Source organism: Chionomys nivalis, chromosome 19 (assembly GCF_950005125.1).
Source record: "Chionomys nivalis chromosome 19, mChiNiv1.1, whole genome shotgun sequence".
NCBI classification, from domain to species: Eukaryota; Metazoa; Chordata; class Mammalia; order Rodentia; family Cricetidae; genus Chionomys; species Chionomys nivalis.
The window spans coordinates 26,998,664-27,010,944 of record NC_080104.1 but is presented as its reverse complement, the minus strand read 5'-3'; the positions used below and the strand labels follow the sequence as shown (position 1 = coordinate 27,010,944).

The window sequence follows — 12,281 nt, the reverse complement described above, 5'->3', positions numbered from 1 at the left end:
CGTTGAATGGCGAGGAAGAGGTCGCACTCCGCGCCATTCATCAACCGGTTCGCACCGGTGGCGGCCGCCGCGACTGACGTCGGCGGCCCGGGCCCCGCCCCGCCCCGCCAGCGTCCCGCGCCGTGATTGGCTGCCGCCGGGGCGCACGTCGCACCGGCTATAAAGGGGCGGGCTTGTGACGCAAGGGCGCCTGGGCGCGCGCATTGGCTCTGGGCTGCGGCCGGCTCGGCGACGCTCCTCGGGCAGCTCACTGCATGGTCGTCTGGTGCCCCCGCCGCCTGCATCGCCGCCGCCGCCGCCGCCCCGCGACGCCCACCGCCGCCTGCCCTGCCGCCGCCGCCTGCGCCGCCTCGGGACCGGCTGTATGATTAGGCCACAATCTTCAATGAGTAGACATATTCCTGTGAGTCCCGCGGGCCCGGCCTTTGTTCGAGCGGGCCGGCTGTGTGCCGAGGGAGGGAGGGAGGGAGGCGGGCGGAGGCGCCGCCGGCAGCGGGACCCGGACCGGGAGCGGTCGCCGGGGCCGAGGAGCCGCTTTGTGCGCGTGCGACCCCTGCGGCCTTTGTTCCGAGAAGCCGCGCGGGGAGTCGTGGACGTGGCCGGGGCGGGGCAGAGCGACGGGGACCGGGACCCGGCGCCCGGGGCCTCCCAAGATGGCCTCGGTGGCCGCCCGCGCTCGCCACCGCGAACCCGTGATTGCGGACCTCGCGGCTGTGCGCGCCGCGCAAGTCCGGGCTTGCCCGACCTCCGGCAGGCGTCGGTAGGAGCGACCGGGGTGGTGGAGGGGGTCCCTACCCGGTCCCCGCGGCGGGCTGCGCCTGGGGCTGCTTGCTGTTGGAGCGGGAGCAACAGGAGCCGGCCAGAACTGCGAGCGAGGCTCCTGTTGAGTGAGCAGCCCTGCACCATTCCGCCGCTGCGGAGCTGTAATCTCCTCTGTATAGGAACGATGTGTGCACTGGGGGTCTAGCTTCTGGGGTCGTGCTTCCTGGCTTGCTTTTTTTTTTTCTTCCTTTTTTTCTCTTTGCTTCGCGCCGGCTTATATTTGAAAACCGGAAAAGCTAGACTTATGCCAGAAAGAAACAGCGTTTTTACAACGCGCTAGATTGGGCGCGTTACTTGAAATCTGAGTGTATTTGGAACAAATTTGGTTAAAGCAGATGGTTCTACAGGCTGACTTGATTCTGCAGTCCGAAAGACTGACTTAGGCTAATGCCACGCACACTTCCTTTCTCTATGTTCGTGTGTGTTTTTAGTTTGTGCAATTAAAATAGGGAGATCTCTTCGTGTGTCTGAGATGCCTATCATGTTTAGCTTTTGCCTGTGAGGGAATGGGGCATATTAGAAGGATGTCAGTGGTCGCCACTTTTAATTTGAAGTGTCCTCCAGCCACTGGGTGGCTCCACTTATTTTAAACCAAAATTTTTTTTTCCTGATTTTCAGCTTCCTGGTGGAACTTTTAAGAGTTTTTGTGAACTTTAAGCTTTGTGTGCGTCCTATTTATAGTAAAAAAAGGGCCAATTTAAAAAAAAAAGAACTCTTTAGGACAAGAAACTATGACTCAAATGTATAACGATAATTTCAGGTTATTAATCTACTCCTTCAAGTAGTGATATCCTTACTGGTTAATTTAGGCAATCGGGATTTTAAATCCACCTGGCAGTTAATATCTTGTGAACACCCATTTCAGAAAACATGGAAATAAGTTGTCTTGCTTATTGTAAATGAATTAAGGTTTTACTTTGGCAGTTCGTTTTAATCATACATGTGAAGTGTTTGGGTCAGTGGTTGTCATTGAGTGATTTTGTTAGTGAGCACATACCTTAGTTTTCTACACAAATTGCCTAGAGTAGGTGGGCGTTCAAGCGTTTGTTAATGTTCATCTACCTCTACTCGGTTTATTTGAAAAGCTTTTTATGCATATGCTCTGAAGAAAATGCCCTGTAAATATTTACTATTTGGTGCTTACATGAAACTGGTTTAATTAATCTTTAAAGAAGAACTTAAGGAAAATGAAGTGCTTTTATATATGTTACTAATCATAGTAACATATTGTGTTTGAGGCCATTATAAACTAATTCTTAACATGAACCCCTCTAATTCCTTTTTCATATTTGAGTTGGGTTTTAGTTTTAGTGCAGATAAGTGAAGTTGGAGTTTAAATATAGGAAAAAGATAAAATTGTGTATATTTTTTTGAAGATAGTTTAAGACATATGGTTGAGATAAATTATATTTATAAAAGCTGGTTTAATTAGAAACCTAAGAGATGACATGAAAGTATAAAAGCTCTTAAGAGTTACTAATTCTTTTTTTTTTTTTTTTAAGAGTTACTAATTCTTAAGCAAAAAATTTCTGATGGTTTCACTTAGAGAGTTCAATGCCATGTGGGAACAAAATGGCCTGGTATTCCAGTCACCCTTCCTTGACTCCCATCAGGATAACATCACTCACGCGCTTCACCAGAGTTTAGTGCCGATGCTGGGTCTATGTCCCTTTCCATACTGTGAGACATGCTTGGTGATTACTTACACTTAGAACCTGCTCTAACTGTAAGGCTGTACATGACTTATTTTTATATGTTTAGATGACAGAAAATACAAAAGGGAATTGTGCTCATGACTTCATACTTAAGCTTTAGTGACTAAAATGTAAAGAATAATTATTGAGATATAATTGGACTAAAAATACTATACTCCTTTTATCTCAGTAGCTTAAGCATTAAATTAAAAGCAAAGAACTGATGGGCAGCTGAAATGGCTTTCTATGAGTTCAGTAAATTATGCAGAAATCGAAAGCTTCAAACTACATGAAGTTTATATTAGTGTGTAAACAATAACTGTTAAGATTAATTAATGAAATGTGTATATAGATGTGTGGGAATTCCACCAAATGTAGCAGTGACTTTCTTTGAACATTCTTTATAATTGATTAGCAATTTCCCTTTAATGGGCTTGTGACTGCATACTGTAGGCCTATTGATTTTAAAATGCATTCACCTTGAATTTTGTAATTTGAGTAAAAGTTGATATCTTGGTGTCTCTTAATTTGAGCATAGTTGTATACTTAGTGGAAAAGCATTACATGTTCCTTTTGAATGGGAAAATAACTTTTTCCCCTCTTTTATTCTTTTTCTTCTAAACAGCAGTTCTGTGGTGTTCTCGGTCACACATTTATGGAGTTTCTGAAGGGCAGTGGAGATTACTGCCAGGCACAGCACGACCTCTATGCAGACAAGTGAACTGTAGAAATTCATTACTACTCCACCAAGAAGCCCCCATAAGAGTGGATACCTGGACACAGACGTGTTGAATTGAAATCTGCAGAGCATTTTACCAAGAGCTCAGACCTGGATGGGGTAAACCTCAGTGCACTTCCTTTGTATTGCCTCAGTATTACTGGATTGAAGAATCACTGCTTCTTGTTAGGAGGTTCATTTCATTGCCCATTTCTCCCAATTTCATACTCAAAGCACTGAGAATTTCAAGTGGAGTATATTGAATATTGAAGTAGACTTCAGGTTGTTTTCTTTTTGTTTGTTTTTGATTTTTTTTTTTTTGCATCATTTCTGTATTCAATTTTTTAATTCTTTCGTAGCCCTATTGGGTGTTTTTTTTTTTTTTTTTTAAAAACTAAATTAACATGGCTCGAATGAACCGCCCTGCTCCTGTGGAAGTCACATACAAGAACATGAGATTCCTTATTACACACAATCCAACCAATGCGACCTTAAACAAATTTATAGAGGTAAGTTACACTTTTTTTACTAATTGGTTGCAGTTTAATAATGGAACTAATCTGAATGATGTTGTAACTATAGTTTTGGTACTAGAAAAGGAAATGTCTTTGTGGTATTATGGTGTTGCACTTTGAGAACTATACGCCTAGTTTGCTTAGTTAAATTTACAAGACAGGGATAGACTACCACTTAGGGATCTTTTTGTATCCTTTTCTCCTAGTGCAATAAACTGCAATTAGTTAATGTCTTTAAGTTCATTTGTACTTGGACTCTATTTTCCAGCTGGCAATTCTGTTGTTTTCTGCTCTTGGAAGGATTAATGCTAATTAATTTATCTGGGCTTACATTTATAAAGTATAAAAACCTACAGATAACTCAAAGGTAGCAGATAGGTGTGTCTAATTTATAGGGGGAATATGTAAATGTTAAACTTTTTTTAATTTCCAGTTACTTTTTTTTAAATGTCTTAGTTGAATTATAATTGCATACTGTATCCTCAGTCAAGTCTGGGGTTTTTTGGTTTTGTTTTTCTTTTTCGAGACAGGGTTTCTCTGTGGTTTTGGAGCCTGTCCTTGAACTAGCTCTTGTAGACCAGGCTGGTCTCGAACTCACAAAGATCCGCCTGCCTCTGCCTCCCAAGTGCTGGGATTAAAGGCGTGCGCCACCACCGCCCGGCTGCTGAATGGCTTTTTAAAATTGAAGTTTGGATTTGAGCCTTTGAAATTATTTCTAAATGATTTCAGTCTGAGGAGGTAGATCAGTCAGTAAAGTGCTTTACTGCTCCTGCATGCAGACCCGAGTCTCTTCTCAGAACCTATAGTTAAAAAGCTAGCCTTCTTGGCAAAGTATAGGACAGTAAGATCATTTCTCAAAAATTTCTCAGTAAGACTAGAACCTGCAGTTGACATCTGACCTCCATATGCACCAAATACCCATAGAAACCGTATCAAAGGGTTTTTTCTCCCTCGCTGAACTAAATATATGGTATCTAGTGATTTGCCTCTGTTAAACATACATAACAGATTCTGCAGGACTTCACTGACCAGCATGATCAGAAATGGTGGAGATGACACAGCAATAATGATATGGTTTTAAAGACCTGAGGGTTTTTTTTTTTTTTCTAGGAACTTAAGAAGTATGGAGTTACCACAATTGTAAGAGTGTGTGAAGCAACTTATGACACTACTCTCGTGGAGAAAGAAGGCATTCGTGTTCTTGTAAGTACTTAAGCTTTTGTGTATGTCTGTTATTCCACAGAAGCTTATTCAATCCGGACTTCAAGAAGCTCAGTTTTAAGTCAAGGCAAAATTAGCCCAGTCAGCCTGAAACTTGCTATGAACTCAGCAACCCACTTGCCTCTCCTCCTGGGTTTTGAGAATACAGGACTGCACCAATGTACCTAGCTAATTTAAAGATCTAAAATATTTCTTTTGATTTAGGACTGGCCTTTTGATGATGGTGCACCACCATCCAACCAGATTGTTGATGACTGGTTAAGTCTTGTAAAGATTAAGTTTCGTGAAGAACCTGGCTGCTGTATTGCTGTCCATTGTGTTGCAGGCCTTGGCAGGTAAGAAAAATCACCTAATTTCTTTCTAAATCAGTGGTTCTCAACCTTCCTAATGCAACCCTTTAATACAATTCCTCATGTTGTTGTGACCCAAATCATAAAATAATTTACATTGCTACTTTATAACTTTAATTTTGCGACTATTATAAATCATGATTAAATATCTGATGTGCAGGGTGTCTGATAAGTGACCTCTAAAGGATCCTGACTCACAGATTGAGAACCACTGTTCTAGATAAAGGTCTGAATTGAAAGTACTAATACTTTTTTAAGATTCTCTGGGGCTGGAGAGATGGCTCAGTGGTTAAGAGCATCACCTGCTCTTCCAAAGGTCCTGAGTTCAATTCCCGGCAACCACATGGTGGCTCACAACCATCTGTAATGAGGTCTGGTGCCCTCTTCTGGACTGCAGACATACACACAGAATATTGTATACATAATAAATAAATAAAAAAAAAAAAAGATTCTCTGTTCTTTGGGTTTGAACCTGGTCCCTTCCGCATGCTGGACAAGTTCTCTGACAGTGTACTATATCTCTAGCTTCCTGACCATCTTATTTTCAGAGTTTCATTAGTTGGTCTTGAACTCACTTCTTGGCTGTCCTGAAATTGTAATCTTCAGCTTTCCAGGTAGCTGAGATTCTAAGCCTGTAGTATCAAACTCAGTCCTAAAAAATGTTGAAATGTTATATTGATATATTTTTGGATATGGGGGTATTTCAGTAATGAATTTTACAGGATTTAATTTTGAAAAAATTGTGATTTGTCAAAATTTTTTACCTTACTAGAGCTCCAGTGCTTGTTGCCCTAGCATTAATTGAAGGTGGAATGAAATATGAAGATGCAGTACAGTTCATAAGACAGTAAGTCTCTTTAATGCCTGCATGTATTTTCTTATTCATTACTGAATTAAGAAAAATCCAAATCCTCTCTATCAATTATCTTGGTTTGGTTTTGGTATGTTTGAGTATTTTGTCTGAATGTATATTGTGTGCCTTTTGTTACTAACTATACTAAGTCCAGGAGAAAAGGACCTTCTCCAACCTTTTTGCATTCATGCAGATGATTGATTGTTCAATGACTTGTTTTACTTTATTGACTCAATGTACTTGTTAATTTACATTTTGCTAAGGTATGTGACTAAAGTTGAGTGTTTTGTTTGTTTTTGTTGGTGTGGTCTCATCATCATTCGTTGAATAAAAGTCAAATAAAACCTGGCATATTCAGAAATCTCAGTGCTCTAGATAGCTCCCTTGACTTTGTCCTCTTCCTAGCTACAAGAAAGAACATCCTTCAGTTAGTTTTCTCTTTCTTTCCAGAAAGCGGCGTGGAGCTTTTAACAGCAAGCAACTTTTGTATCTGGAGAAGTACCGTCCTAAGATGCGGCTGCGCTTCAAGGATTCCAATGGTCATAGAAACAACTGTTGTATCCAATAAAACTGGGGTGCCTGATGCCATTGTCATACATAATTAGCCAACATGTTGGCTTATTGAATAAGTCTGCTGAAGCTTCCACGGGAATATTGAAAACCAGTCTTACCAGGCCACAAGCTTGACAGAATTGCATCCTCTATATTTGGGTTATGATCAACCTGTTTGGACACTTAGCAAAAGATCTTTGCTGGTCAGCATTTAAAATGTGCTTATTATTTGTACCAATTGACCCTTCCTAAAATATGGTATTGAGTTATGTCCTTATATGTACCCTGTGCCAGAGTATTATTAGTATATAAGGAATTTAGAAAGATTAGGTGCCAAAATACCCATCACAATACCTGTATATTTTTAGCGTCGTACAGAACCAAAATTCCAGAAACTAAGAACACTCTAGACCTTCCATGGTTTATTCCTTCTGTCATTTCAAACACTGCAGGGCTTCTCGTTATCTGCCTGCTCACTCTATGTTTACATCTCCCACACTCATACCAGATTACATCAGGTTTGCTTAGCCATCAATATTTTTTTTAGCAAGTCTTGTGCTGTCTTTATGTCTTTCTTTGTGATGTTATGGGAAACCTCCATTTGAAAATCGACTTTGTTACAGAAGCACATATCTTCAATAATGTCTCCAGACAAAAAGCCTTAGTTAATTTAATATTTGCACTCAAAGGTGCAACTTACAGGGAAGGCCTAATAAAGAATGGGAGGAGGCTATTAATATTTTTAGTAAAATGTTGCCTTTGTCTCGTGCAGAACATGTAGAATTTGCTCTTTAATTTAGTAAATATTTTTAAAAGGTATAGATACATTGTTGTAGCTAACCAATTCTTAATCAAAATTTCTGAAATTCTTTTTTTTCATACCTATCAGAAGTTGTTTTCCAACTTGCTTGAATTATGGTTTTCCCATTCTCTTCCCAACCTCTCTTGCAAAAAAAAGAAGACGTGGGATCTGCTAATGAACTGAGCAGACATATTTTATATGCCTTTTCAGCTGTGTAACTTAATAATTGGATACTTGATCATTTGTTTTATTATGTAATCGATAAAGTGGTGATGTGTATTAATGTTAGTTCAACCATATATTTATACTGTCTGGGAATGTGTGGTTATAGTTCTGTGGGAGAAATAATCTGTCAGTGTTCACCAGCTTGTAAAAACGTAGTGCAGGAGCTTCAGCATCTAAATAAAGAATGAAATGCGTTTGTCACTGAGGTTATTTTGCTTAAAATTAACTTATTTTGTAGAAAACAATGGATTCAGTTAACATTTCAATTTATGAACAAATTTAGGGTTGTGAGCACTATTGAATACCAAGTGCTTTTACTATAAATTTTCCTCTTTAAAGACCTAGATAATTTTGAACCAATTGAATGTTGTGTACTAAGAGAAAACAGTTTGTAGCAGATGATGACATTGATTTTTAAGATTCATTTCCATCAGTCAAGTAGTTATGACCAGTTTCCCATCCAGTTTTCTCACTTTTAAGTTAATTACATTCCTGTATATATTTTGAAATTACTTTGAACCTGAGTATTTGGCACATGATGACTTAATAAATTTTAACTTTCAATAATCTGAAATGTTTCATTTTCATAGTTTATGTTCATGTTAAATGAACAGGATTTGTTTTAAAATGGTACAAATGGAAATTGAAATTTTGATTGAGAAATGATATCCTATAAAAATTTACTACTGCCCTTTTGTGCAGTCTAGCACATAAATGATACTCTATTACCACACAGCCCATAAATAAGCATTTGTTCTCACTAGGAGAGGAAAGGTGCTGTCATGATTCCTGAATAAACATCTTAAGTTTGAAATTTTGAATTTATTGAAATTGTATGGTGCTAAAAGTCACTTTGCTTTATAAAATTACCTGTGCATTATAAACTATGATATTGGCTCTTTAGTCAAATATTTTGTATCTGTAAATACAGCGATACCTGTGATAACATCCAAAAAATACCTTGGGTCTGATAACAATTATAAGCTGAGTTCTTATAATTTTTAATATTGGTGGATGTTATAAAATTTACTTTGGGTGACTGGAAATACAGCTCAGTAAGTAGAGTCCTTGCCTAGCAACCAGGAAACCCTGAGTTTGGTCTTCAGCACCACACGATGAGACATAGTAGTTAGTATATAGGGATCAGGAATCCAAGGTCATCCTTGGCAACATAACCAGCCTGGTATACATGGAGTGCTGGGTCTAACTACATAATTTGCTTTCTTGAGTTTGGGTCCCTTTAATAGATAGTGATTAATCTGTATAGGAATTATGATGCTCCTGATACAGGTGATGTGATATGTGATTACTGAACCAGAAGATGGCAGTTTCCTATTAAAGGAAAGCCCTAAAAGTACATACCAACATCATCCCTCCACACTCAGACACTGCTTGCCAGGACGTGATGAAGTTCATGTTGTGAGTGGTTAGGTGGTTCCATAGATACCCTCCTGTATTTGCAATCTCAGGGTCAGTTTTGTTACACTCATCTGGCCAATAGCTACTCCAGACATTTAAGAGTACTGCAAAGGATGTAAAAGATGGCAATACCAGATGGTAATTAGTTATCCCATACCTTACCAGTAACCTAATTCTTTGTGTTGAACTTTAAGGAAATGTTATTGGTAAGAATGCTTCAAGTGGAAGTGACTGATTTTTTTCCTTTTAAATTTGTAAATGAAAGGGGCTGAAGAGATGGCTCAGAGGTTAGGAGCATTGACTGCTCTTCCAGAGGACCCAGGTTCAATTCCCAGCACCCACATGGCAGCTCACAGCTGCCTGTAACTCCAGTTTCAGGGTCTCAGACACTATTACAGAGACATATATGGAGGCAAAACACAAATGCAAATGAAATAAAGATAAATAAATTAAAAAAATTTGTAAATGAAAGGTTAAAATATAAAGTAGTATCTACTGTAATATGTTCCACATTACCTTTTAGGTAGCTACACAATATTGAAATAAAAGTAAAATGTGTTCATTTCCAATAGATTGAGCCAGTGTATGCATTCACAATAGAACTGACAGTAATAATTAGATGCATATTGCCATATTAACCAGATAATGTGCAGATAGCTGTTGATAGCTGCCAATTAGTAATTCACTGTCAAGTGTTTTTCATAGTTGAGTTTATATAAGGGGTTTATATGGTTTATTGCAGCTTTGTGCATACAGGTTGTAAGCCTCCAGTTATGTAACTAATACATATTTGAAGCTGAGCATAGCTCTGCACTTTAATCCGCAGGCAAATCTTTGAATTCCAGGCCAGCCAGAGCTACGTAGGTAGGGAGAGCTTGTCTTTATTTGACCCTTAAGTATACCAAGCCATGCAGCTTATGTAAATAGATACATGCAATATGCCATGCACGAGACCTTGTCTCAAAAAACGAATAAAATGGAGGGGAGGGAGTCAGGAAAGGAAGAAAATCCAGCCTGAATGAAGGAATTCTAATTCACTAACTGTGATGATCATCTGTACCGATGATAACCTGCAGCCTGACCCACTGCTTTTAACACTTTTAAAATATTGTGAAGTTTTATTTACATTAATTTTTTCCATAAAAGATACATTCTGTATGATCAGAGAAAAGACGTTCTGAAATGGAGAATCTGATTCATTAAAGAAAAATTGAAGTCTTTTTTTTTTTTTGTTTGTGAGTTGGTTTTTTGTTGTTTTTGCTTTTTCTTTTGAGATAGGGTTTCTCTGTAGCTTTGTTTTGTTTTGTTTTTTCAAGACAGGGTTTCTCTGTGCTTTGGAGCCTGTCCTAGAACTAGCTCTTGTAGTCCAGACTGGCCTCAAACTCACAAATATCCACCTGCCTCTGCCTTCCAGTGCTGGGATTAAAGGCTTGTGCCATCACCATCCAGCTTGAAAAATTGAAATATTTTTTTGTTTTCTTGGGGAGGGGGTTTTGAGACAGTTTCTCTGTAGCTTTGGGGCCAGTCCTAGAACTAGCTCTTGTAGACCAAGCTGGCCTCGAACTCACAAAGATCCACCTGCCTCTGCCCTCCAAGTGCTAGGATTAAAGGTGTGTGCCACCACCGCCCAGCTTGAAAAATTGAAATCTTAAAAAAAAAAATCTAATGCAATAATTTTCAGTTGCCCTTCTGAATCCACTGTAACGCAGCAAAATATTCACATTAAATTCTAAGAACCAAGCCGGGCGGTGGTGGCGCACGCCTTTAATACCAGCACTTGGGAGGCAGAGGCAGGCGGATCTCTGTGAGTTCGAGACCAGCCTGGTCTACAAGAGTTAGATCCAGGACAGGCTCCAAAACCACAGAGAAACCCTGTCTCAAAAAACCAAAATAAAAAATAAAAAATAAAAAAATTCTAAGAACCAAACTGCAATTTATTCCCTTCCCCCTCTTATCCTAGGTGGTCTACAAAGCCTAAAGCAACAGTGATCACTGCCTTTCAGAACTCTGACCTCATGGCTGACTACAGAACTCAGCAGTCACTGGGAAAGCCATTTGCAAAATACCAGGAACCAAATCTCCATTCCATCTGTAGCTTGACAGATAGCTTACTGGAGTGATTAGGGTTTTGAACTTTTAACTCTTGATTATGTTTTTATTAAGAGTAAGAAAATGTGAACATATGCAGGGTGGTACCACTATGTGAGATGTCACTGTAGAAAAATGATGGCTGACATGTTGGATTTTTAAATAAGTCATCTCTTCAATAAATGTCTAAAATATTGGTACAAGTTTACACTACTGATCACTCTATAACAAGACAGGTGCATCCCTGACAAATTTCATCATTGACAGGATACATATGCAAAGTCTTTACTAAAACATAATGGAATATGGATGCATTGGTGCCAATTTTAAAAATATATTTTGGACAACTATTTGTAATGCTTTTTAGATAAAGTAAAAACATTTTATATGTTACAATATATTTATTTGTTATAGGTTGAAAGTCCAGAATCATGCATTTTTTTGTTTTTGTTTTTTGAGACAAGGTTTCTCTGTAGCTTTGGAACCTGTCCTGGAAGTAGCTCTTGTAGACCAGGTTGGCCTTGAACTCACAAAGATCCACCTGCCTCTGCCTCTGCCTCCCAAGTGCTGGGATTGAAGGCATGCACCACCATCACCCAGCAACAGTTTTTAAGACATTGGAAAGTATGAAAATATTTACTGAGTTCTGTCTGGAAAGTGCTAAAATAATGGGTTACTCATTTTTGCACTTAAAATGTTTTACATTTATTACAAGATGGTTCAAAGGTCCAAGAATGAAAATAAATTAGGGAAAATAATGTCTAAATCATAAGGTATCGTGTTGTATTAAAGACTTACCTAAATACTTATAAATGTGTCCAAGTTTTAACACTTCTTTTGGTTTTTCGAGACAGGGTTTCCCTGTGTAACAATCCTAGCTGTCCTAGAACTAGCTCTTGTAGACCAGGCTGGCCTTGAACTCACAGGTATTCACCTGCCTCTGCCTCCTGGGATTAAAGGCATGTACCACCACCACCCGGCCCTTTTAACACTCTTAAAGTTTATTTTTTATTATTTATTTA

The 12,281-nt window shown here is 39.2% G+C and overlaps 1 protein-coding gene across 1 annotated transcript; it reads left to right on the top strand.

The window, feature by feature from the left end:
- The first annotated feature begins 201 nt into the window (after window positions 1-201).
- On the top strand, window positions 202-10,398 carry Ptp4a1 (protein tyrosine phosphatase 4A1). Its single transcript, XM_057751140.1, has 6 exons — window positions 202-403; window positions 3,145-3,743; window positions 4,860-4,952; window positions 5,175-5,305; window positions 6,093-6,167; window positions 6,624-10,398. Exons 2-6 carry the CDS (start codon window positions 3,639-3,641, stop codon window positions 6,739-6,741), a joined length of 522 nt encoding a protein of 173 aa, XP_057607123.1. The 5' UTR covers window positions 202-403; window positions 3,145-3,638; the 3' UTR covers window positions 6,742-10,398.
- The last annotated feature ends 1,883 nt before the right edge of the window (window positions 10,399-12,281 follow it).